At 42.0% G+C, this 25,119-nt stretch overlaps 3 protein-coding genes across 3 annotated transcripts; all 3 read right to left on the bottom strand.

Annotated features, from left to right (window-relative positions):
* Window positions 1-11,468: 11,468 nt before the first annotated feature.
* On the bottom strand, window positions 11,469-13,858 carry LOC118375094 (complement C1q-like protein 2). Its single transcript, XM_035761589.2, has 3 exons — window positions 13,532-13,858; window positions 12,402-12,536; window positions 11,469-12,109 (listed from the first exon to the last, which is right to left on the bottom strand). Exons 1-3 carry the CDS (start codon window positions 13,752-13,754, stop codon window positions 11,823-11,825), a joined length of 645 nt encoding a protein of 214 aa, XP_035617482.1. The 5' UTR covers window positions 13,755-13,858; the 3' UTR covers window positions 11,469-11,822.
* Window positions 13,859-13,988: 130 nt separating this feature from the next.
* LOC118375093 (kelch-like protein 33) lies at window positions 13,989-20,550 on the bottom strand. The gene is made up of 3 exons (XM_035761588.2): window positions 19,623-20,550; window positions 19,328-19,498; window positions 13,989-19,192 (listed from the first exon to the last, which is right to left on the bottom strand). Exons 1-3 carry the CDS (start codon window positions 20,546-20,548, stop codon window positions 18,670-18,672), a joined length of 1,620 nt encoding a protein of 539 aa, XP_035617481.1. The 5' UTR covers window positions 20,549-20,550; the 3' UTR covers window positions 13,989-18,669.
* Window positions 20,551-21,038: 488 nt separating this feature from the next.
* Window positions 21,039-22,159, bottom strand: LOC127906868 (uncharacterized). Its single transcript, XM_052460679.1, has one exon. It carries the CDS (start codon window positions 21,762-21,764, stop codon window positions 21,039-21,041), a length of 726 nt encoding a protein of 241 aa, XP_052316639.1. The 5' UTR covers window positions 21,765-22,159.
* Window positions 22,160-25,119: the final 2,960 nt, after the last annotated feature.

Here is a 25,119-nt window from a genome sequence, read left to right as displayed (position 1 = left end):
CAATTTTCAATGGTTGGTTTGTTTGATATACAGTTGAAGTCGGAAGTTTACAAACACTTAGGTTGGAGTCATTAAAACTAGATTTTCAACCACTACAAATTTCTCAAACTATGGTTTTTGGCAAGTCGGTTAGGACATCTACTTTGTGCATGACACAAGTAATTCTTCCAATGATTGTTTACAGAAAGATTATTTCACATATAATTCATTGTATCACAATACCAGTGGGCCAGAAGTTTACATACACTGAGTTGACTGTGCCTTTAAATGGCTTGGAAAATTCCAGAAAATGATGTTATGCCTTTAGAAGCTTCTGATAGGCTAATTCACATCATTTGAGTCATTTGAAGGTGTACCCGTGCCTCTTTGTTTGACATCATGGGAAAATCAAAAGAAATCAGCCAAGACCTCAGTCTTGTTCATCCTTGGGAGCAATTTCCAAATGCCTGAAGGTACCACGTTCATCTGTACAAACAATAGTACGCAAGTATAAACACCATGGGACCACACAGCCATCATACCCCTCAGGTAGGAGAGGCATTCTGTCTCCTAGAGATGAACATGCTTTGGTGCAAAAAGTGCAAATCAATCCCAGAACAACAGCAAAGGACCTTGTGAAGATGCTGGAGGAAACAGGTACAAAAGTATCTATATCCACAGTAAAACAAGTCCAATATTGACATAACCTGAAAGGCCGCTCAGCAAGGAAGAAGCCACTGCTCCAAAACCGCCATAAAAAAACAGACTACGGTTTGCAACTGCACATGGGGACAAAGATTGTACTTTTGGTCTGATGAAACAAAAATAGAACTGTTTGGCCATAATGACCATCGTTATGTTTGGAGGGAAAAGGGTGAGGCTTGCAAGCCGAAGAACACCATCCCAACCATGAAGCTCGAGAGTGGCAGAATCATGTTGTGGGGGTGCTTTGCTGCAGGAGGGAGTGGTGCACTTCACAAAATAGATGGCATCATGAGGATGGAAAATGATGTGGATATATTGAAGCAACATCTCAAGACAGGAAGTTAAAGCTTGGTCGCAAATGGGTCTTCCAAATGGACAATGACCCCAAGCATACTTCCCAAGTTGTGGCAAAATGGCTTAACTTCTTTGCGGTAGAGGGCAGCATTTTCAGTATTTTCACTTCCGGATGAAAAGCGTGCCCAGAGTAAACTGCCTGCTACTCAGGCCCAGATGCTAGGATATGCATATTATTAGTAGATTTGGATAGAAAACACTCTGCAGTTTCTAAAACTGTTTGAATGATGTCTGTGAGTATAAAGAGAGACAATACAGCCGCATTAGGTTCATGTGCAAAGGATTAGCATTTCAATTGTTATAATTATCAACAGTGTAGCGTTGTCGTGACCGCTCTTTCCGGTGGATTCCTGGGCATAACACACCAAACTAACGGAGGTATTTGGATATAAAAAAATATCTTAATTTTTTTACTGCAGCGCCAGCTGTGCCACCAGAGACTCTGGGTTCGCGCCCAGGCTCTGTCATAACCGGCCACGACCAGGAGGTCCGTGGAGCGACGCACAATTGGCATAGCGTCATCCGGGTTAGGGAGGGTTTGGCCGGTAGGGATATCCTTGTCTCATCACACACCAGCGACTCCTGTGGCAGGCCGGGCGCAGTGCACGCTAACCAAGGTTGCCAGGTGCACGGTGTTTCCTCCGACACATTGGTGCGTCTGGCTTCCGGGTTGGATGGGCGCTGTGTTAAGAAGCTGTACAGCTTGGTTGGGTTGTGTATCGGAGGATGCATGACTTTCAACCTTCGTACGGGAGTTGTAGCGATGAGACCAGATAGTAGCTACTAACAATTGGATACCATGAAATTGGGGAGAAAAAGGGGGTAATCTTTTAAAAAATATATCTTATATATATATCTTCATGGAACAAAAACATTTGTTGTCTAACTGGGAGTCTCGTGAGTGAAAACATCCGAAGATCATCAAAGGTAAACTATTAATTTAATTGCTTTTCTGATTTTCGTGACCGAACAAAAAGTTACCTGATGCTAAGTGTACTGTTTTGTTGAGCGATCAATAAACTTACACAAACTTACGCTTGTATTGCTTTCACTGTAAATCATAATTTCAAAATCTGAGACGACAGGTGGATTAACAAAAGGCTAAGCAGTGTTTTGTAAAATATTGCACTTGTGATTTCATGAATATGAATATTTTCTAGTAATATTATTTGACTGTGGCGCTATGCTATTCAACGTTGCTGATGACAATTATCCTGGATCCGGTATGGGTGGTTCAGAGGTTAATGCAAAGTAATTACTTAAAAATAATACAATGTGATTTTCTGGATTTTGTTTTAGATCCCGTCTCTCACAGTTGAAGTGTACCAATGAGAAAAAAATTACAGACCTCTACATGCTTTGTAAGTAGGAAACCCTGCAAAATCGGCAGTGTATCAAATACTTGTTCTCCCCACTGTATACGCAATCAAGACATCTTCATTTATAATGTTTTTAATAATTTAGAACATTTTCTATAATGTTTATTTCACTTTGAAAGGATGGAGCAGGTTGTGTAGATAAGTAGGAAATAAAATATAATTGAATCCCTTTTTCGATTAAATTTTAAGGCAGCAAAATGTGAAAACTGTGCAAGGAGTGTGCATTCGGAAAGTATGCACACAGAGCAAAACATGTACATAAGTATTCAGACCCTTTACTCAGTACATTGTTGAAGCAACGTTGGCAGTGTCATGACTCTCTCTCGTTGGTGAGAATCAAAGGCACCAGATCAGCTCGGCCCATGGCCGACAGATAAGCAGACGCCCCCTCTCTCCCACATGAGAGGAGGGGGGGGGGGTTATCCACGTATTATAACTTAACGACCGGACGAAAATACCTTGCAGACACTCTCCCTTTGGCTCGCCAGTTTGTATATTGCTGAATCAACAATTAGGTTAAGGTTCGTGCAGATTTATGAAGTCAACGATGTTCAGAATGAGACTGATTTGAGGAAATGATTGATTGATGACTGGTATGATATCAATATATTCTTGAGTTAATCCTGGAAACGTTTCCCATGGTGCCCCAAATTCCTGTTGAGTTAATTGTTGCATGATTAATTTAAAGAGTAGTAATTAAATATAGTAGGTAATTATTCAATGAATAGCAGTCATCACATGAATGATAGTCACGTCATGACAGCAGCGATTACAGCCTTGAGTCTTATTTGGTATGATGCTACAAGCTTGGCACACCTATATTTTGGGAGTTCCTCCCATTCTTCTCTGCAGATCCTCTCCAGCTCTGCCAAGTTGGATGGGGAGAGAACCCAAAAAACATTGAAAATGACACAAAGGATAATCTCTCTCTCCCCTCTTCCCTCTCCTCCCCTGGCATGGCTCTCACCTTCCTCCCTCTGGCCCAACAGGCCTCACCATCACCCACTGGAGGCCTCCCCAGCGGTGCTGAGCGTGGTGGGGCTCGGGACGGACCATGTGAGGGGTTAGTGGCGCTCTCAGTAGTGAGCTGAATGTGAGCAATGAGGCCCTTGTGGCCCTCAGTGTCCAGTGGTCGATGTGCAGCTGTGGATGGAGCTGGGGCTGCATGCCAACTACCTTATAGGGCAGGCACACTTGAGAGGAGTTGTTTCAGTGCTGTTATTATTATTATTTTAATTATTGTGTTTTTTTTTTTTTACTCAGTCAGGGTCTCAAATTACTGTAGAAAGGTAGAATCGTAAAATATAGAAGGTGCAAGTTCGAAATTTGATCGTGCATCAGCAGTTTATCTCTTGTTTTGTCAGTCACTGAAAGTCACTCAATTAGCACATTTTTGGATTGGTAAGTTAGTCTAGATGGTTATCTAAACATGTTGCAATCTTTAACACCTGTTTAGAATTTTAAACATCAACCTATAGTCTTGTTCATTCCGTAAACTCTACTTATACTCCTGTGCTTGATGTGTTTTTAGAATTGCCATTGTACTGGGATGATATGACCATTGGTGAAAAGCTGAAGAAACTGCAGCTCTTGCCTAACTAACCAGAGTACGAGAGAGTTACACAGGGATTCCAAAGCACCACAGCAGCACAACATTTCATCATCCAAAATGTAAGTGACAGACACCCTGACATACAACAACACACACAAACAGCTGCTTGCTGGGAGTATATTTGGTACTATAAACGAAGATAGAAGATACCAATTCAGTAGATAGAAGATAGTAAATTAAGATAGAAGATACCAATTTTTTCTTTTGGAAAAGTTTTATTGACACAATTCCTTTAAAAACAGCTCATACATTTTTTACATCATTTACACACATAAAAACGGCAACAAAGCATAAAACACAGCATTTAAAAGTTACATTTAAATTTGTTAAAAAGTACATGTTGTTAAAACCAATGAAAACAACCATGAATAAAAGTACTTTCTTTGTAAAAACATCAAATCTGTAAAAGCCATTTAAAATGTGTGCTGATGATCTAACAAAGGTAAAACATTTTTAAGGCATGAAAAACATTTTTAAAAAGCCACTTTGTTAAAAAGCTGTCTTCAGTCCCTTGTACTGGAGCGGGGTGAGTCTTTATCAAGCTCACCTCATCCTGCTCTTCTGAATAGATCATCGTCCCGTCCTTCGGGGCCCAGAGGAGATCCCTCCCCTAGGCGCATCGCCCTAGGCGCCGCAGCGCTGTCAGGCCGTGGCCGCCGGGACCTAGGGTGTTGTGGGGGACCCTTCGCCTGGGGTCGAGGCCCCCTTCCTTTCGTACCACCCCAGGGCTTCCGTGGCTACCATGGCCACTGCCTGGGGGGTGGTCTCTACGTTTTTCGCTACCAGCAGGTTACGGGAGGACCACAGTGCTTCCTTCAGGCACGTGAGGGTGGGCCAGAGCTTGGTGAAGGTCTTCGATGGAAAGGGCCTTCGGCCCACCCCATACAGCACGAGCTGAGGTGTTAGGTCCTCCCCTGCTGGCAGACACGAGGAGATCAGGGGGCCTGCTTCCTTCCACAGGTCCCTGGCGGCTCTGCACTCCCAGAGCAATAGTTTACTCTTGTATACTGTTGTGTTTAAAGGGATACTTCGGGATTTATGCAATGAAGCCCTTTATCTACTTCCCCATAGTCAGATGAACTCATGGATACCATTTTTATGTCTCTGCACCCAGTATGAAGAAAGTTGGAGGTAATTTCATGAGCCAGTGTTAAGTAGCGTTAGCACAATGACTGGAAGTCAATCGTATCTCCTAGCATACTAGCATTTACCATAGACTTCCAGTCATTGCGCTAATACTAGCTAGCAATTGCGCTAACGCTAGTTAGCAACTTCCTTCAAACTGCATGCAGAGACATAAGAATGGTATCCACAAGTTAATCTGACACTGGGGATGTAAATAAAGGCTTCATTATAATATCTTGAAGTATTCCTTTAAGGTGTTGATCTGTTCTGGAAACATTGCCTCTTTGTCAGATCGAGCGTGTGCAAAATGTATTTCTGTGGCAGGAGTACGCATTGAGTGAACTCCGGGCCAAGAGTGGGCCAGGTGAGATGGAGAAAAGAAACTACCACGGGACAGCAGCAACCACCTGTGATGCCAATGAAAGGAATTAATTAAACAGGAGACTCGCTAATTAGTGGTATTGCTATTGCAATACATTATTTTTTTACAATGCCATGAGCAGTGTGTTTGTTATGGTGATGAACAGAGTAATGTCTGTTTTTAAAATAATTTATCGCACAAGGTTTACATTTTATATTGACCTTTATTAATTTATTAACAGACTCTGGCTCAACACTTTTTCTTGCTTTGTTTAGCAGCAACATATGGACTGGGTGTGTATTTTTCTGTGAATGCAATCCCACATACCCCTACTGATGGTGCTGGCCACAGTTGTATTTACGTGGCACGTGTCCTGAGTTACCCAGGGAGCTATACCCTGGGTTACTCCACCATAAAGTTTACCCCTCCTCGCTCCACCACAGACCCACTGACTGCTATGACAGTCTAGTGAACAACTAGCAGACATGATGACCAAACCAGAGTATCTCATCATGTTCAGCTAATAGTGACCCTTTATTATCATTTATAAACATTTGTAAGCATTTTTAGAGGCCTAGTTATAAACAAGTGTTCCCAATGTGCCTAATTTTATATAATTCTCACTTCACTCAATTCTCAAATGCTAACTTCTTTTTTATTATAAATGGAAAATAAAACAATCTTGATTAGAGAAGTATTCAACTCCCTGAGTCAATGCATATTAAAATCACATTTGGCAACGATTACAGTCTTTCTGAATAAATCTCTTAAAAGCTTTGCACACCTGGATTGTACAATTAATTGCCCACTATTCTTTAAACAATTCTCCAAGCTCTATCAAGTTGGTTGTTGATCATTTTTAAAGTGCCAATATATAACTTTTTTGGGCAAACCGACCAAATTCAAATACAAGAGTTATAGATCGATCATTCTTCTTTAAAGCAAGTCTAAGAAGCAGCAGATCTCTTCTATGTGTGCTATTTCTATGCTTACCCTTCTTAATGTTTGTTTTTGCGTCTTTTACTTTCGGTTTGTACACCAGCTTCAAACAGCTGAAACAACAACAAAATTTGGTTATGAAAATATTTTTCACAGCGGTTTTTAGATGGTACAATGATTCTCTATACTAGCACATGTTTTCACATAAACTTAAATTAGGCAAACTATTAGAGTTTTAGCAACCAGGAAATGGCAGAGTGATTTCTGCATAGCGCAACTTTAAGCCTTGCCATAACTGTTCAAGACGATTTAAGTCAAAACTTCAACGAGGTCACTCAGGAGCATTTATTGTCATCTTGGTGAGCAACTCCAGTGTATATTTGGCCTTGTGTTTTAGGTGATTGTCCTGCTGAAAGGTGAATTTGTCTCCCCGTGTCTGTTGGAATGCAGACTGAACCAAATTTTCCCAGAGGACTGTGCTTAACTGTCCTCTTATGGACTTAACTGTCCATAATTATTATTTTAACTCCCTAGTCTTTGCCAATGACAAGCATAACCATAACATGATGCATTTTTAAAACATGAAGAGCTTGTACTAAGTGATGTGTGTTGGATTTTCCCCAAACATAAGGCTTTGTATTCAGGACAAAAAAGTTAATTTCTTTGCCACATTTTTTACAGTATTACTTCAGTGCCTTACGGACACATCAAATAAATGTGTATTTGTCACATGCGCCGAATACAACATGTGTAGACCTAACAGTGAAATGCTTACTTACAAGCCCTTAATAAAATACTGCCAAAAAAATAAAACAATTAAAGAGCAGCAGTAAAATACCAATAGAAGGTTATGCACAGGGTTAATGTGCGGGAAATAGTTAGTCGATGTAATGGAGGTAATATGTACATGAAGGTAGAGTTATTAAAGTGGCTATGCATAGATAAACCGAGAGCAGCAGCAGAGGGAGGGGGGCAATGCAAATTGTCTGGGTAGCCATTTGATTAGATGTTCAGGAGTCTTATGGCTTGGGGGTAGAAGCTGTTTAGAAGCCTCTTGGACCTAGACTTGGCGCACCGGTACCGCTTGCCATGTGGTAGCAGAGAGAACCGTCTATGACTAGGGTGGCTGGAGTCTGACCATTTTTAGGGTCTTCCTCTGACATGCCATACCAGGCAGTTGCCATACCAAGCAGTGATGCAACCAGTCAGGATGCTCTTGATGGTGCAGCTGTAGAACCTTTTGAGGATCTGAGGACCCATGCCAAATGTTTTCAGTCTCCTGAGGGGAATAGGTTTTGTCATGCCCTCTTCACGACTGTCTTGGTGTGCTTAGGCTATGTTAGTTTGTTGATGTGGACACCAAGGAACTTGTAGCACTCAACCTGCTCCACAGGTTACAGCCCCGTCGATGAGAATGGGGGCATGCTCGGTCCTCCTTTTCTTGTAGTCCACAATCATCTCCTTTGTCTTGATCATGTTGAGGGGAGAGGTTGTTGTCCTGGCACCACACGGTCAGGTCTCTGACCTCCTTTCTATAGTCTGTCTCGTGGTTTTTGGTTGATCAGGCCTACCACTGTTGTGTCATCATCATACTTAATGGTGTTTTTGGAGTCATGTCTGGCCATGCAGTCATGAGTGAGCAGGGAGTACAGGAAGGTACTGAGTACGCACCCCTGAGGGACCCCGTGTTGAGGATCAGCGTGGCAGATATGTTGTTACCTACCCCTCTCCACCTGGGGGCGGCCCGTCAGGGAGTCCAGGATCCAGTTGCAGAGGGAGGTGTTAAGTCCCAGGGTCCATAGCTTAGTGATCAGCTTTGAGGGCACTATGGTGTTGAACGCTGAGCTGTAGTCAATAAATAGTATTCTCACATAGGTGTTCCTTTTGTCCGGGTGTAAAGGGCAGTGTGGAGTGCAATGGAGATTGCATCATCTGTGGATCTGTTGGTATGCAAATTGGAGTGGGTCTAGGGTTTCTGGGATAATGGTGTTGATGTGAGCCATGACCAGCCTTTCAAAGCATTTCATGGCTACAGACATGAGTGCTCTGGTCGGTAGTCATTTAGGCAGGTTACCTTAGTGTTCTTGGGCACAGGGACTAAGGTGGTCTGCTCGAAACATGTTAATCTTACAGACTCAGACCGGGAGAGGTTGAAAATGTGAGTGAAGACATTTGCTAGTTGGTCAGCGCATACTCTATTTTACATAGGCTGGTCATCTAGATTTGTGCCTGTAAATTTTAATCACCATGAAGAAAAACAATGCACAATATGATAATTCAGTACATTGAGACATCAAGTGGTTTGTGATTATGCAATGTGATGATGTGGCTCAGTTGGTAGAGCATGGTGCTTGCAATGCTAGGGCTGTGGGTTCAATTCCAAAGGGTGACCAGTATGAAGAAAATGTATGCACTCACTACTTACAGTAAGTTGCTCTGGATATTTTTCTACTGAAAAGGAATGAATAGACCATTTCAGTTTTCCCATAGAAATGAATAGTCCATTTCAGTTTTCACATAGAAATAAGTTGCAATAAGTATTAAAAGAAACTGGAAAACATATATCAAGCAAGTATTTTTATATTCCACAAGTATATTCAGATCATCTCTTTTGTACAGATACTTATCAGACTTAGAACTTCTCGAGGATACGGGGCAGCATTTGGAATTTTGGATGAAAAGCATGCCCAAATTCCACTGCCTGCTTCTCATCCCCAGATGATAATACACTGCTCAAAATAATAAAGGGATCACTTAAACAACACAATGTAACTCCAAGTCAATCACACTTCTGTGAAATCAAACTGTCCACTTAGGAAGCAACACTGATTGACAATAAATGTCACATGCTGTTGTGCAAATGGAATAGACAATAGTTGGAAATTATAGGCAATTAGCAAGACATCCCCCAATAAAGGAGTGGTTCTGCAGGTGGTGACCACAGACCACATCTCAGTTCCTATGCTTCCTGGCTGATGTTTTGGTCACTTTTGAATGCTGGCGGTGCTTTCACTCTAGTGGTAGCATGAGACGGAGTCTACAACCCACACAAGTGGCTCAGGTAGTGCAGCTCATCCATGGCAAATCAATGCGAGCTGTGGCAAGAAGGTTTGCTGTATCTGTCAGCGTAGTGTCCAGAGCATGGAGGCGCTACCAGGAGACAGGCCAGTACATCAGGAGATGTGGAGGAGGCCATAGGAGGGCAATAACCCAGCAGCAGGACCGCTACCTCCGCCTTTGTGCAAGGAGGAGCACTGCCAGAGCCCTGCAAAATGACCTCCAGCAGGCCACAAATGTGCATGTGTCTGCTCAAACGCTCAGAAACAGACTCCATGAGGGTGGTATGAGGGCCCGACGTCCACAGGTGGGGGTTGTGCGTACAGCCCAACACCGTGCAGCACCAAGATTGGCAAATTTGCCACTGGCGCCCTGTGCTCTTCACAGATGAAAGCAGGTTCACACTGAGCACATGTGACAGAGTCTGGAGACGCCGTGGAGAACGTTCTGCTGCCTGCAACATCCTCCAACATGACCGGTTTGGCGGTTGGTCAGTCATGGTGTGGGGTGGCATTTCTTTGGGGGGCCGCACAGCCCTCCATGTGCTCGCCAAAGGTAGCCTGACTGCCATTAGGTACCGAGATGAGATCCTCAGACAGCTTGTGAGACCATATGCTGGTGCGGTTGGCCCTGGGTTCCTCCTAATGCAAGACAATGCTAGACCTCATGTGGCTGGAGTGTGTCAGCAGTTCCTGCAAGAGGAAGGCATTGATGCTATGGACTGGCCCGCCCATTCCCCAGACCTGAATCCAATTGAGCATATCTGGGACATCAAGTCTCGCTCCATCCACCAATGCCACGTTGCACCACAGACTGTCCAGGAGTTGGCGGATGCTTTAGTCCAGGTCTGGGAGGAGATCCCTCAGGAGACCACCCGCCACCTCATCAGGAGCATGCCCAGGCGTTGTAGGGAGGTCATACAGGCATGTGGAGGCCACACACACTACTGAGCCTCATTTTGACTTGTTTTAAGAACATTACATCAAAGTTGGATCAGCCTGTATTGTGGTTTTCCACATTCATTTTGAGTGTGACTCCAAATCCAGACCTCCATGGGTTGATAAATTTGATTTCCATTGATAATTTCTGTGTGATTTTGTTGTCACAGCACATTCAACTATGTAAAGAAAAAAGTATTTAATAAGAATATTTCATTCATTCAGATCTAGGATGTGTTATTTTAGTGTTCCCTTTATTTTTGGAGCAGTGTATATGCATACTATTAGTATATTTGGATAGAAAACACTGAAGTTTCTAAAACTGTTTGAATCATGTCTGTGAGTATAACAAAACTTATGTAGCATGCGTAACCCGTGGACAAACCATTCAGATTTGTTTTGTTGAGGTCACTCTCTTTTCATTGAGTTTTTATTGGGAAACCAGATTTCTAAGGGACTTGCTTGCAGTTCCTACCGCTTCCACTGGATGTCACCTGTCTTTAGAAATTGGTTGAGGTTTTCCTTTGTGTAATGAAGAAGCACGGCCATCTTGAATGAGGGTCACTTGAAGTGTACTGTTTGATAGATGTGCGTGACTAGAAAAGTAGCGTCAGTTTGTTTTCTTTTGTATTAAACACAGATCATCCCGTCTTCAATTTTATCGATTATTTACTTTAAAAATACCTAAAGTTGTATTACAAAAGTAGTTTGAAATGTTTGGGCAAAGTTTACAGGTAACTTTTGAGATATTTTGTAGTGACGTTGCTCAAGTGTTTTCCTGGATCAAACGCGCCAAATAAATTGACATTTTGGATATATATGGACGGACTTAACAAAAGGACCATTTGTGATGTTTATGGGACATATTGGAGTGCCAACAAAAGAAGCTCGTCAAAGGTAAGGCATGATTTATATTTTTATTTCTGCTTTTGTGTCGCACCTGCAGGGTTGAAATATGTTCTCTCACTTTGTATACTGACTGAGGTGCTACCCTCAGATAATAGCATTGTTTGCTTTCTCAGAAAAGCCTTTTGAAATGTGACATGTTGGCTGGATTCATAACACGTGTAGCTTTAATTTGGTATCTTACATGTGTGATTTCATGAAAGTTTGTTTTTTATAGTATTTTATTTGAATTTGGCGCTCTGCATTTTCCCTGGCTATTGGCCAGGTGGGACGATTGCGTCTTTACTAGTCCTGTATTATCAGACCGATATAAACATCTTCAAAACAGGATATATATATATATATATATATATATTTTTTTTCTGCATCGGGTTTTATCTCATGATAGAGGAAAATATATATATATATATTTTCTGCATCGGGTTTTATCTCATGATAGAGGAAAATGTGACATTGTGCTGTCTGCTTCACATAGGAAAGAGCAGGAAGCCACTGAAGGAGCAGTAGTCATATCGCCCATCGATGAAGACCCATGTGTTGATCCACAGGCTCATGTAGACCCCTTCGCCCTTCTCCAACTGCAGTGTGACTCCATTGGACGCATGGTCATTCTGTTCTCCACTGGATTGGTATTCGTACACAGACATCATCCTTTGGCCATCCTTGAATATGCTCAGACCCATGTCATGGCCTGCAAAGCCATTTCCAGAAAATCTGAAGTAGTAGACCCCTCTCACTGGCGCTGTGAAGACACCTGAGGCATAGAAGGAGTCGATAAATAGTGGTAGCATTTAGCCATTGCTACTAGAGGCTTAAATCAGGTGGACCAGTCGTACGCACAAAGGAACCCTAATGGTGCAGGCTTTTGTTCTAGCCAAGCAGTAACACACCCGATTCAACAAATCAAAAGTATTTATTGAAAATAATTGATTAGTTGAATGAGATGTGTCATGACTGGCTGGGGAAAATGACCTGCACCTCATTGGCCCTTTTTGACCACCCCTGTTATACATAATGATGTAGATACAGTATGTTCAGTGCGAGACCTGTGATTGGGTTGTATGCACTGCCAATGTTGGTCAGGACCTTTCCGAAAATGAGGTTAGTCTCTGCGTCGATGGGCCCATGGTGTTTACTTTCAGGCGACAGCAAGGCTGCTGAGAAGGCTACCTTGGGTTGCTCTGCCAGCAAAGATAGTAGCAACAACAACAACAACATCAATCAACAACAACACAGCAATGAGAACATCATCATCTCTAACAACGGGCAAGTTCGTTTTGCATGGCCTGATGCCCCAGGTGGGTGGAGATTTCACTTTAGGACTAATGGAATGGTCTAAAATGAGCAAACTCCGCCCACCCGATGCAAAACAAACTCGCGCATTGGTAGAAAAAAGGAGTAAGGGGAGGAGCAAGAAGAGGACTTTCTTATTTGTGAGCATTATTGACCTGTTAAGCATTGGGTAACACTTTATATACACATTTATATACACTTATATACATTTATATACACTTATATACATTTATATACGTTGACCTGTAAAGTATTGGGTAACACTTTATATGCATTTTCATGATAATAAGCTAATCCTGAGGACCTGAGCCCTAGGATCATGTCCGGACTACATGGCCTGATGACTCCTGGCTGTCCCCAGTCCACTTGGTTGTGCTGCTGCTCCAGTTTCAACTGTTCTGCATGCTGCTAGGGAACCCTGACCTTTTCACCTGACGTGCTGTTTGCAACTCTCTCGCTCTCTCTACAGCACCCGCTGTCTCGACATCTGAATGCTCGGCTATGAAAAGCCAACTGACATTTACTCCTGAGGTACGGAAATGTTGCACCCTCTACAACCACTGATAATTATTTGACCCTGCTGGTCATCTATGAACATCTTGAAGAACAATCTGGCCTTAAAAGGCCATGTACTCTCATAATCTCCACCCGGCACAGCCAGAAGAGGACTGGCCACTCCTCAGAGCCTCTAGGTTTCATCCTAAATTCCTGCCTTTCTAGGGATTTTAGGCTGGGTTTCTGTATTGCACTTTGATGACATCTGCTGATGCAAAAAAAGGCTTTAGAAATAAATTGGATTGATTTGATTGAGTACATGTTTATAAATGCTTTAGAAATGTCTGCTTATAAATACTCATTCATTGATATTTACAATTTACTGTACCTTCTCTCTCTTTATTCAGCTTATCCACCATAGCTCTCTGCTCTTTCAGGTCTGCCTCTGCTGTATGGAGCTTAGTACTCAGCTCTCCCACCAAAGACCTAAGCTCCTTCAGTTCAGTGTAGATATTTACCACAGAACCCAAGACCTCCTCTTCTTGAGCCAGACACACGTAGCCCAGCAAGACCAGCCAGCCAGTAGCCGTCCTCTTCATCATCATTTTCATTATCCTCTCGGGAGAGTGGAGTAGCTCTCAGCGTTTCCTTAGTAATCTTATTCGCTATGATCTAAGAGGGAAAATCAACCCCTGCTCAGTACTTTTACTCTGAGAAGCTTTGTAAATACTGAGTGAATAGGGCTACAGTTGATCATTAACGCCAGACACATGGATATTGGTGCTCATTGGCTGGCTGACTTGAACTTGCTCTTTTGCTCTCGTTGTCTCTCTCTCTCCTATTGGACTTTCATTTGTTTCCAAATTTTGGCTTTTCCAAATTCTGTTCATGATTTCATCACTGTGAGAACGAGTTTAAGAACTAGCAAATGCCTACAATTACATAAGCAGAATAATATTACAGTGTACAGTATTTACTTCTGAATGCAAATCAGGCTATTTGTAAGGTCATAAGGTATTTAATAATATCAACACACATCTTTACCATTTTCAGTCAAAAAATTATATCAGTGATAAAGAATCAGACTAATTTCTGGCATACAATACATTTTCTCTCACCTGTAGATTAATGGCAGCCAAGCTCCTCTGTGTTGTTGTGTTGTATAGTCATAACAAGGTTTGGGATCAATTCCACAAATTCCAATTCTATTCCAAGGATGATTTTCTCCTTCAATGTCAATTAAATCCCAGGTCAGACAGCCTAAATTCCAAATTAATTGCAATTCCGTTTTCTGAAAATTGCTGCAATATCAATTCAATTCCAAGTAAATTCTCCACTTCCTGCTTGATTTCCGGAATCTAATTTGGAATTATAAATTAAATTGGACCCCAACCTCTATCTCACCCTCTAAAGTTCCTTTTCTCATTGTCTTAAGTGGTTGGGCAGGCGAAGCAGACAGGCTCGTATGTCTGTGTTGTGTCCGGGCATCTTGCCCAAATTCTTCCAATGTTGGGTAATGAGTTCATCTGGCAGGGAACATAGTACTGAGAGAGGTGAGCTTGGACAATCTAATCTATCAATAAGAGATGAAAATGTATATATTTTAAATTAATAATTAACAAAAGCCCCTGTTGAGGGTACTCCTAGAGCAAGGTTTTCCTTAAGAGGGCCACAGCTGAGGTAACTAGCAGGACTGAGTTGAGTTGATAACAGTGTTCTTAAGTGAGATATCCTTGGACATAATTGTTAATTAGCCAGTTGCGGGCAACCAAAAGTTCAGATCCGTGGTACTGGGTTGATTATAGTAGGACTGGTGAGGTTAATGTGTAAAACGAGGGACTAGAATGCAGGTGATGCCTTGTGAGGCCCTCTGGCTTGGTGAAGTTCAATTCTAATTATACTTATTGGTATTGGGCAAAACATATACACAATCGCAAATACCACTCAATTGGGGGGCAATTGGTCCAAAACATATTGCATGTGGACCATGGCAAATGTCGGGTGTAATTAACCAAAAATCCCAAAGGGGGCAAGCGCGCTCCACCGCAGGATTCTATATGGGAAATGGTCAGAAATTCAGGTCTCAAGGGTGAAATCTTCAAAATCAGATTTAAAAAAAAAAAATGTTAAACCTCGTAAAAGGTGCGTTTTGGACACAAAAAAATATATTTTTTTGTCAATTATACATATGTAGGAACTGTATGTACACAGATTGTGTGCTTGTTTGTCCATAAGGCATATGTGATCACAGCAAGTCAGTTACTGGCCCAATGCTCTAACCACTAGGCTACCTGCCGCCCACAAGTGACATATATAAGTATTGAAAGTACTAAATCAGGATTTTATGTCCATTTGCCATATATGCCCAATAGGAAGTCGGCTTCCGAACCCAAAAGTAAATAAACCATGTCCAAATGCCATAGGAAATGTCCAAATGGCATACATAAGCATTGAAAGTACTAAATCGGGATGTTATGGCCATTTGCCATACATATATGATCATAGGAAGTTGGCTTCCAAACCCAAAAGTCAGTGAACCATGTGCAAATAGCATATATAATGTTGAGATGGCCTATTTACTTACCAGATGTATGCTGGGAGCGTAATCATAGCCTCAAGCTCATTACCATAACGCAACGTTAACTATTCATGAAAATCGCAAATGAAATGAAATAAATATATTGGCTCACAAGCTTAGCTTTTTGTTAACCTCTTACGTCGACCCGGCACGCATGCGTCCCATTTAGACATCTGGAAATGCAAATGCGCTACGCTAAATGCTAATTGCACTCGTTAAAACTCAAACATTCATTAAAACACACATGCAGGGTACTGAATTAAAGCTACACTCGTTGTGAATCCAGCCAACAAGTCAGATTTTTAAAATGCTTTTCGGCGAAAGCATGAGAAGCTATTATCTGATAGCATGCAACACCCCAAAAGACCCGAAGGGGACGCAAACAAAATAATTAGCATAGTCGGCGCTACACAAAACGCAGAAATAAAATATAAAACATTCATTACATTTGACGATCTTCTTTGTTGGCACTCCAAGATATCCCATAAACATCACTATTGAGTCTTTTTTTCGATTAAATCGGTCCATATATAGCCTAGATATCGATCTATGAAGACTGTGTGATCAAGGAAAAAACAGCGTTTTAAAACGCAACGTAATTTTTTTAAATGAAAAAAGTCGACGATAAACTTTCACAAAACACTTAGAAATACTTTTGTAATGCAACTTTAGGTATTAGTAAACGTTAATAATCTATCAAATTGATCACGGGGCGATGTGTATTCAATAGCTCCACGTCTTCAAATCATGTCCGGATATTTCTCATCCAAAACAAGTTTCCATTCAACAATACATGCAAGTGGCGCATTGATATATTTTCCAGTTTTCAGTGATCAGATTTTCTTGCGCTTTTCGATGAAACGCACGTTCTGTTATAGTTATATATTCTGTGATTTAACCAGTTTTAGAAACGTCACAGTGTTTTCTATCCACACATACTAATCATATGCATATACTATATTCCTGGCATGAGTAGCAGGACGCTGAAATGTTGCGCGATTTTTAACAGAATGTTCGAAAAAGTAGGGGGTAGGATTAATAGGTTTTAACAACACTGTCATCTCAGATTTTCAAAATATGCTTTTCAACCATAGCTACACAAGCATTTGTGTAAGAGTATTGATACAACATTTTCACAAAAACAAGAAAAGCATTCAAATAAAATAATTTACTTTTGAAGAACTTCGGATGTTTTCAATGAGGAGACTCTCAGTTAGATAGCAAATGTTCATTATTTGTGTAGGAGAAATCGCTCCGTTTTGTTCATCAAGTTTGGCCAAGAAAAAAACCAGAAAATTCAGTCATTACAACGCCAAACTTTTTTCCAAATGAACTCCATAATATCGACAGAAACATGGCAAACGTTGTTTAGAATCAATCCTCAAGGTGTTTTTCACATATCTATTCGATGATAAGTCATTCGTGGCAGTTGGGTTTCTCCTCTGAAGCAAATGGAAAAATACACGCAGCTGGAGATTACGCAATAATTGCAACGGAGGACACCAAGCGAGCACCTGGTAAATGTAGTCTCTTATGGTCAATCTTCCAATGATATGCCTAGAAAATACGTCACAATGCTGCAGACACCTTGGGGAAACGACAGAAAGTGTAGGCTCATTCCTTGCGCATTCACAGCCATATAAGGAGACATTGGAACACAGCGCCTTCAAAATCTGGGGCATTTCCTGTTTGAAATTTCATCTTGGTTTCGCCTGTAGCATCAGTTCTGTGGCACTCACAGATAATATCTTCTTGTTTTCTTTCCAAAGCTGTCAATTATATGCATAGTCGAGCATCTTTTCGTGACAAAATATCTTGTTTAAAATGGGAACGTTTTTTTATCCCAAAATTAAAAGAGCGCCCCCTATATCGAAGAAGTTAAGCCCTGAATCAACCTAGAAGGTCTATTTGTCAAGTTTGATCATACGAAGTCATAAGAAGTCAGAATTTCTCGTTGATGTTGATTCAGCATGTCCGTTTCGTAATGTGAAGTCCTTATGAATATACATTGGCAATGGACACTGTCAACTTGCAGAAGAGAATGTTCACACTGGTAATATAGCATATGTGTAATGGACACTGTCCAATTGCTATATATTAGCAATGGACACTGTCCAACTGCAGTATAACATGTTAAGACTGGCAATGTATTATGTGTATTGAACACTGTCCATTAGCAATACATTAGTGGGCATTTACCATCATGAATTAGACATGCTGTTATATATTGCTGAAATGCCCAATTGTCTGGCTTGTTGAACTCGAGATGCCCTAGCAGTGATACTGGTTCCTCTCCCTCGCTCGTTGGTGTTGATTTAAGCAAGTTCATTTGGTAATGGCAAATCCTCATTAAATACATTGGAAATGTACAAATGTAAACTGTCCATTTCCAATGTATAACAATGGGCATTTAACCTTCACGAATTGGACATGCTCTAATATACTGCTGAAATGCCCAATTGTCTGGCTTGCTGAACTCAGGATGGCATAGCAGTGATAGTGGTTCCTCTCCATCGCTCGTTGGTGTTGATTTCAGCCTGTCCATTTGGTGATGGTAAATCACAATTTGTCTGCCACAGTTCCTTGCCTGCTAATAGTCCCTCTTTCTAAAGGACAAACATTATTTATCATTATACAGAGACAGGGTAGAATTCTGTTAGTTATAGTTCTACGTTAAATGTAAACATAATTTAGTAATTATTCATAAAATTCATACACTAGGTAACAAGCTTCTGTGTTCACAGCAGTACAAGGATTCAAAATATGCTTTGTTGCGTATTTTTGTGGGACTTGAAAAAAATACCCGGAACATAAAAAACGTTAATATCCAGCCCCATGCGTTTAAAATAACGGTTCTGTTCCAGAACACTATGACTCACTTTCATTCCCGGTTCCGTTTCTGTTCCCTGACAAATGTAGTGTAGTCTTATGGGATTTATAGTGATGTGTCATTGTCTTAAGTGGTTGGGTAGGTGCAGCAAACAGGCTCGTATGTCAGTGTTGGGTCCTGGCATCTCGCCCATATTCTCCCAAAATTGGATGGTGGGATCATAACGATGAACCAGTCTGGTCTCTCTGTAGTCCTCTTGGCAGTATCCTCCCAGCACATAGAGCATCCCCTCCAGAACCACAGAGGCTGCTCCAACATGGGGGACGGCCAGGGGTGTGAGAGCACTCCAAAGGTCACTAACCGAGTCATAGACCTCACAGGCCAGCTGGTCGATAGACGTCATGTTTTCATCAACAGTGACACCTCCTGCCACGTAAAGATTGCCGTTTAAAGTCTCCATGCAGTGACGGGCTCGAGGTTGGCTCATCTCGGCCAGGTAGGTGGTTCCTCTCTCAGGGTGGTACAGAAACATAGATACTCGACACTGGTGCCTGCAGTCCAACCCCCCTGAGATGAAAATCTTTCCATCCAACATTGTGGCAGCATGGCAGCTCAATGTCATATCCAAGGGTCGCGAAAAGCTAACAGGGAAGGCCAAAGTTGGTAATGATAGCAACAAAGAAACAACGTTTTACTTAAATCTCCAATGGAACATTAACTACTGCAAGCAATTCTGTGTTACCATTCTCTTTTGAGTTACCAAAAAAAAAACCTACCTCCAGGTATCTGTGTTTGGACAGTAGCGCTCCACACTATCCAGGTTAGTTTCTGGATCAATGTCCCCTCCAATGGCATATATCATCCTGTCCAGCACAACCATGGAAAAGTTGCACCTTGTCTTATGCAAGTCAGCCAACCTCTCCCAGAGGTTCTGAAGCGGATCATATCTGAAAGACAATAAAGAATGAGAGATGAAGGAAGAAAATCATGTAAAAACATAAAAATATAAAACATGTCATACCTAAAAGACTCATTGGTTAGTAGATACAAACCCAAAGCGTCTTATCTCACCTGTAGGTCGAGTTGAAAACGTCAAGTGTGCCTTCATAACTCTGTCCCCCGACCACGTACAACTTCCCTGTGAGTACCGCCACCTCGTGACTTAGCCTTGGTGGCTTTGGCATCTCGCCAAGCAACCTCCATTCCACATTCTTTACAATGCCTGTGTAGTTCCTCAGAGAGTTTCCGAACCACAGTTCTCGGCTGGGAGATCGGCGGCTAAAGTCGGCAGAGATCTGATCTCCACCCACCAAGACTAGACTGTCCTTTGGCAAGTAAACCCTGCACAGGGTTCGAGGTGCAACGTGATGAGAGTGAAAGTCCTCCAGTATAGTCAGGTAGAGACCTTCCGTGTTGCGTTCAGACCACAGTTTTGTGGTTTTAACTTCATTGAACTCCTTGACGTTCATGAGGGGAAAGTATACTTTCTTCATCAGCTCTTTGGTGAGTTTAAGCCTTTTGCTGGGACACGCCTCGATCCAAGCCACCACAGCCTTGAAGACGACAAGCTCAGAGGACACAAAGAGGGAATCGCTTTTCAGATATCTTCTAAGCTTCTTGGCTGGCAGGTCTTGAAATTTAGGGGTGGCTGCCACGTTTTGGAAGTGTCTCAGGACAAAACTGTTTGCCACTTCGAGGAGTTCCGGCATCCCATAAGCCTCAGCGAAGGAGGCCACGTCCAGGCAGGAGTGAGCATCGATTTCCTGTTCCAGGAAGTTGAGGCACAGCGAGAGGGCGGGCTGGAACTGGAGCTGGAGGGCGGTACAGGTCATCTCAAAGACACGCCCCCAGCTGAGGGGGAGGGACCCACTGTAGGAGCAGCCAATCATGGCCTCCAGCTCAGCAGCCTCCAGGAAGGGAAGGGCCACACAGGGCTGCTGGGATTCCTTCATCCCGCTGGTGAACATTCCCCGGAAGAAGTCACTACTGGCAGCCATGAGCACTTTGTGGACTTGGAGGAGACAGGAGAGAGAAGAGGAAATGGATTATTGATGTTATCATCCTTATTATAATCAGGTAGCTCATAAATAGACTACCTCCCCATCTGGTTTATCATGACTCTTCTGAATTCAGATTTAAGACAGAAAGTAGGAATATTTGAAGTTAACATAATTTTATTTTGTTGATCCCGGACGAGTCCACAACAATTATTACAAAAATATAAACAACATTTATATTTAATTTATATATTTTCTCATTATAACATAATGTTTTTATATATTAATATATTAGTAATATTAATATATTATATATCATCCTATTATTATTTAAAATAATCTTATTATATGCTAAAAATCAATATTATTACTATTATAAGCATGCATGGGTTATTTAGCTTGATCTCGGACGCTCCCACCTAAAAATAAATGAATTGTCTTCTCTATCATTGTACAGTACATAGTCATGATGTATTTTGACACCAGTTTACTAACCATGGAATGATGTCCCATCAACCTCCAGCTCCACATCACAGCCCACTCCCTCTTTCCACAGCTGTCTGATTGACTGAAGAGTGAGCTTCATCTGTTCTTCAGCAGATACCTTCTTTTCTTCAGTCCTCTTCTCTACTCCCTTCTTCATTTCCCCCTCCTCTTTCCTGCAGAGTTCTAGAACTCTGGGGACCCCTAGTGTTTTAGCTGCAGTCTGTATCTGGGCCAGTGAATCTCTGTTCAGAGCTGCTATGGCACCAGTGTAGGCAAACTCGGTCACCCCTGCCAGCCCTACACACCTCACCTCAGAACCCAGACTGATGAATATCTCTGTCTGTATGTTCATATCTCTGTCTGTATCTCTCCTCTCCCTCATCTTCTCCATATCTTCATCCCACTTGGGAAGCCTCTGGTGTGTTAGGGAGTGATGTACCAGGGAGCTGACAGCAGCCAGGACAAGGGAGTGTGCGTGGAGACGCTGTCCATTCTCAGTGCTCAGAGTCAGGTCAGTGAGGAGAGACGAGTCCCTGAGCTGCTCCAGGGCTTTGAACATTTCCCTGGCATATGAGTCTCTGCTGTATACCCTTGTTGTATCCACATCATCTATCACCCCTTTCTGCTCTCCATCAACTGCCCGCTCTTCTTTCACTTCTTGAACCTTATCATCCTCTTTTTCAGCTAGCCCTCTCTCTAGAGCTGTCTTACTGTACTGACTCCCTTGCATGCCCTTTTCCCTCTCGATCTGCCTCTATATTGTGCCCTTCCCCCGTCAATTCTTTATCTTGTCTCCATAGAGTCTCCAAGCCCCCTTGGAAGCTTGATCCAGCTAAAGCCATCGCTTATGTCAACAAATGTCCAACAGTCTCCCTACCTACAGCTTACCAATACATCTAGGAAAAAATACCACAAAAAAACAACAGTAAAATCTGTTGTCACACTAAAAAAAATCCTAAAGTCACTTACTTGACACGGGTTTCTGTGGAGAAATACAACAGAACAGTATAGTCGTATCAGTGTTCAAGCATCTGTAGTGGCTCTCAGCTGTAGAATGTGTGTGATCTTTATACTGCAGTCTTCTCTTCCACCCCCCATACAGGGTCAGTTATCTCTGTTGTTTCCTCTTCCCCTTCCTTCTACTTGTGTGTACTGACCCCTATTTGACAGAACCCTTTATAAACCCCCCGAACAAGCAGCTATATATATACTCATAGTCATACAGATCAGATCTCACAGTAAACTATTGTCTCTGTTTCTGGTCCAGGTTCTCATTCCTCAAAGTCTTTCCACAGTACGAACGAAACAATAATAGATAATAAAGGGTTTGGGTTTCAGAGTGGCAATGTCCACAATTTTACCATGTGATAAGATAGATTGTTGTGCTAGTGATGGAGAGATGTCTTACAGCAGAATACACAAGACTGCATCTTGCCATTCTCCCATTTTCTCTTCATCATTTCCCCACACACCTCTCCATCATTATTTCCTGTTCTCTCAATAAATTTCTCACAGTTTTTAATAATTTTCCTGCAGTTTTTACTATGTATAACATGTGAAACATAGAAGATCAAAACCCTAGAACCGTAAAAAAAAAGGGATCGTTTTAGGCTTAGAGCCTGACTGAGCTCCTCCAATCCCAAGGCTTCTTCTAGACATCCCAAGGCCTTGGCAGCCACCTCCCAATGTATTCTGGGGCATGTTACAAGGGGATCAGTACGGGTATGGCATGCTTAGAGGGTCAGCGGGATTGTGTTGCTCCTCCACAGCCAAACACTGGGGAATCTGGGTCAAGGAGGTAGGAAAAAGGAGTGTGAAGGGCAGAGAATAGGACATTTACACCCTTCAGCCTATTGAGTCTATACACAGTTGACCCTTATTTTAACCCTGGCCCTTTACAGCACAGCCTGGTCATTACTGTCAGTTACTCCTTGATAATGCTCACTCAAATTATTACATTACCACCATATATGTGGTTCATGTTGCTTTGCTCTTTTGATTGCTCTTGGTGTGGTTTTGGGGGATGACATTTTCATGACCTTGTGTAACAGGTTGAAGTTTGTAGCCGCTACGCCACTTTGTTTAACGAGGTGAGGCACTCGGATACCTCTTAAATACAACGAAACATTAACAAAACACAGGTTCTTCACATCAAAGGTGAAGCATGGACGTGATAAGACCTTATTATTATGCTTTTCTGTTGCAGCAAATGAGATCAATATCACCATAAATAGTCCACAATCGGAGCGGTCTGCACATATCAAACATGATCTTCAGCGCTGACACTTGAACAACAGGCTATCCAATAGTTAGATTCAATATCAGCTTTCAATAACAAGTACAAAAGTGCATAGTTGAGGAAGGCCTGCTCAGGAAGACCGAGAGTGGATCTGGAGGGAGAGAGAGGGGTACTCACGCCGCATGCACACTTACAGAGTTCCACTGGGTTTGGATGAAGCCACACTGTCGCATCCTTGCTCTCATCCTTCCAGAGCACACCAGCCTAAAGGCTATACGGATAAAAAGGGATCTGCCGAACACAGGGAATCACTGGGCATTTATACACAAAACCCCATCACTGGGCATTTATACACAAAACCCCATCACTGGGCATTTATACACAAAACCCCATCACTGGGCATTTATACACAAAACACCATCACTGGGCATTTATACACAAAACCCCATCACTGGGCATTTATACACAAAACCCCATCACTGGGCATTTATACACAAAACACCATCACTGGGCATTTATACACAAAACCCCATCACTGGGCATTTATACACAAAACACCATCACTGGGCATTTATACACAAAACACCATCACTGGGCATTTATACACAAAACACCATCACTGGGCATTTATACACAAAACACCATCACTGGGCATTTATACACAAAACACCATCACTGGGCATTTATACACAAAACACCATCACTGGGCATTTATACACAAACCCCATCACTGGGCATTTATACACAAAACACCATCACTGGGCATTTATACACAAAACACCATCACTGGGCATTTATACACAAAACACCATCACTGGGCATTTATACACAAAACACCATCACTGGGCATTTATACACAAAACACCATCACTGGGCATTTATACACAAAACCCCATCACTGGGCATTTATACACAAAACCCCATCACTGGGCATTTATACACAAAACCCCATCACTGGGCATTTATACACAAAACCCCATCACTGGGCATTTATACACAAAACCCCATCACTGGGCATTTATACACAAAACCCCATCACTGGGGATTTATACACAAAACCCCATCACTGGGCATTTATACACAAAACCCCATCACTGGGCATTTATACACAAAACCCCATCACTGGGCATTTATACACAAAACCCCATCACTGGGCATTTATACACAAAACCCCATCACTGGGCATTTATACACAAAACCCCATCACTGGGCATTTATACACAAAACCCCATCACTGGGCATTTATACACAAAACCCCATCACTGGGCATTTATACACAAAACCCCATCACTGGGCATTTATACACAAAACCCCATCACTGGGAATTTATACACAAAACCCCATCACTGGGAATACACAAAACCCCACATTCACAGGCAACACCTGGAACTAATCACAATTACGTGACGCATGTCACACTTATCTTGATGTCATGATCTTGGTTACACTTTACATGAAGGTGCCATCTAAGTGTTTCAACACTGCGCTTATTTGCTTTATTAAATATGTTATAAGTTATGAATGAATTCATGGCTTAAGTCATGAGATCATTGTCTGGAGTTTGTCAAATAGCGGAGAGTTTATATGGCTACTAATAATGAATGAATAAGTGTTTATTGGTTGCACCACAATGTGCTGTGATAAACAACATCTTTAGATGAAACGGTCTGTCTCAGCGATAACAGAGCCAAGTTGCAAAAGAATGGCTCCATGCATGTCTCCTTGCATGTTTTAGGTACTGCATTGTATTGACTTTGCAGCAATGCGCATATGTAACAGATATAGAAGAATTCAACAAGATTCTTATACAGTGCCTTGCGAAAGTATTCGGCCCCCTTGAACTTAG

The sequence above is a fragment of the Oncorhynchus keta genome, chromosome 13 (genome assembly GCF_023373465.1).
Source record: "Oncorhynchus keta strain PuntledgeMale-10-30-2019 chromosome 13, Oket_V2, whole genome shotgun sequence".
NCBI classification, from domain to species: Eukaryota; Metazoa; Chordata; class Actinopteri; order Salmoniformes; family Salmonidae; genus Oncorhynchus; species Oncorhynchus keta.
This window is presented reverse-complemented; position numbering and strand designations above follow the sequence as displayed.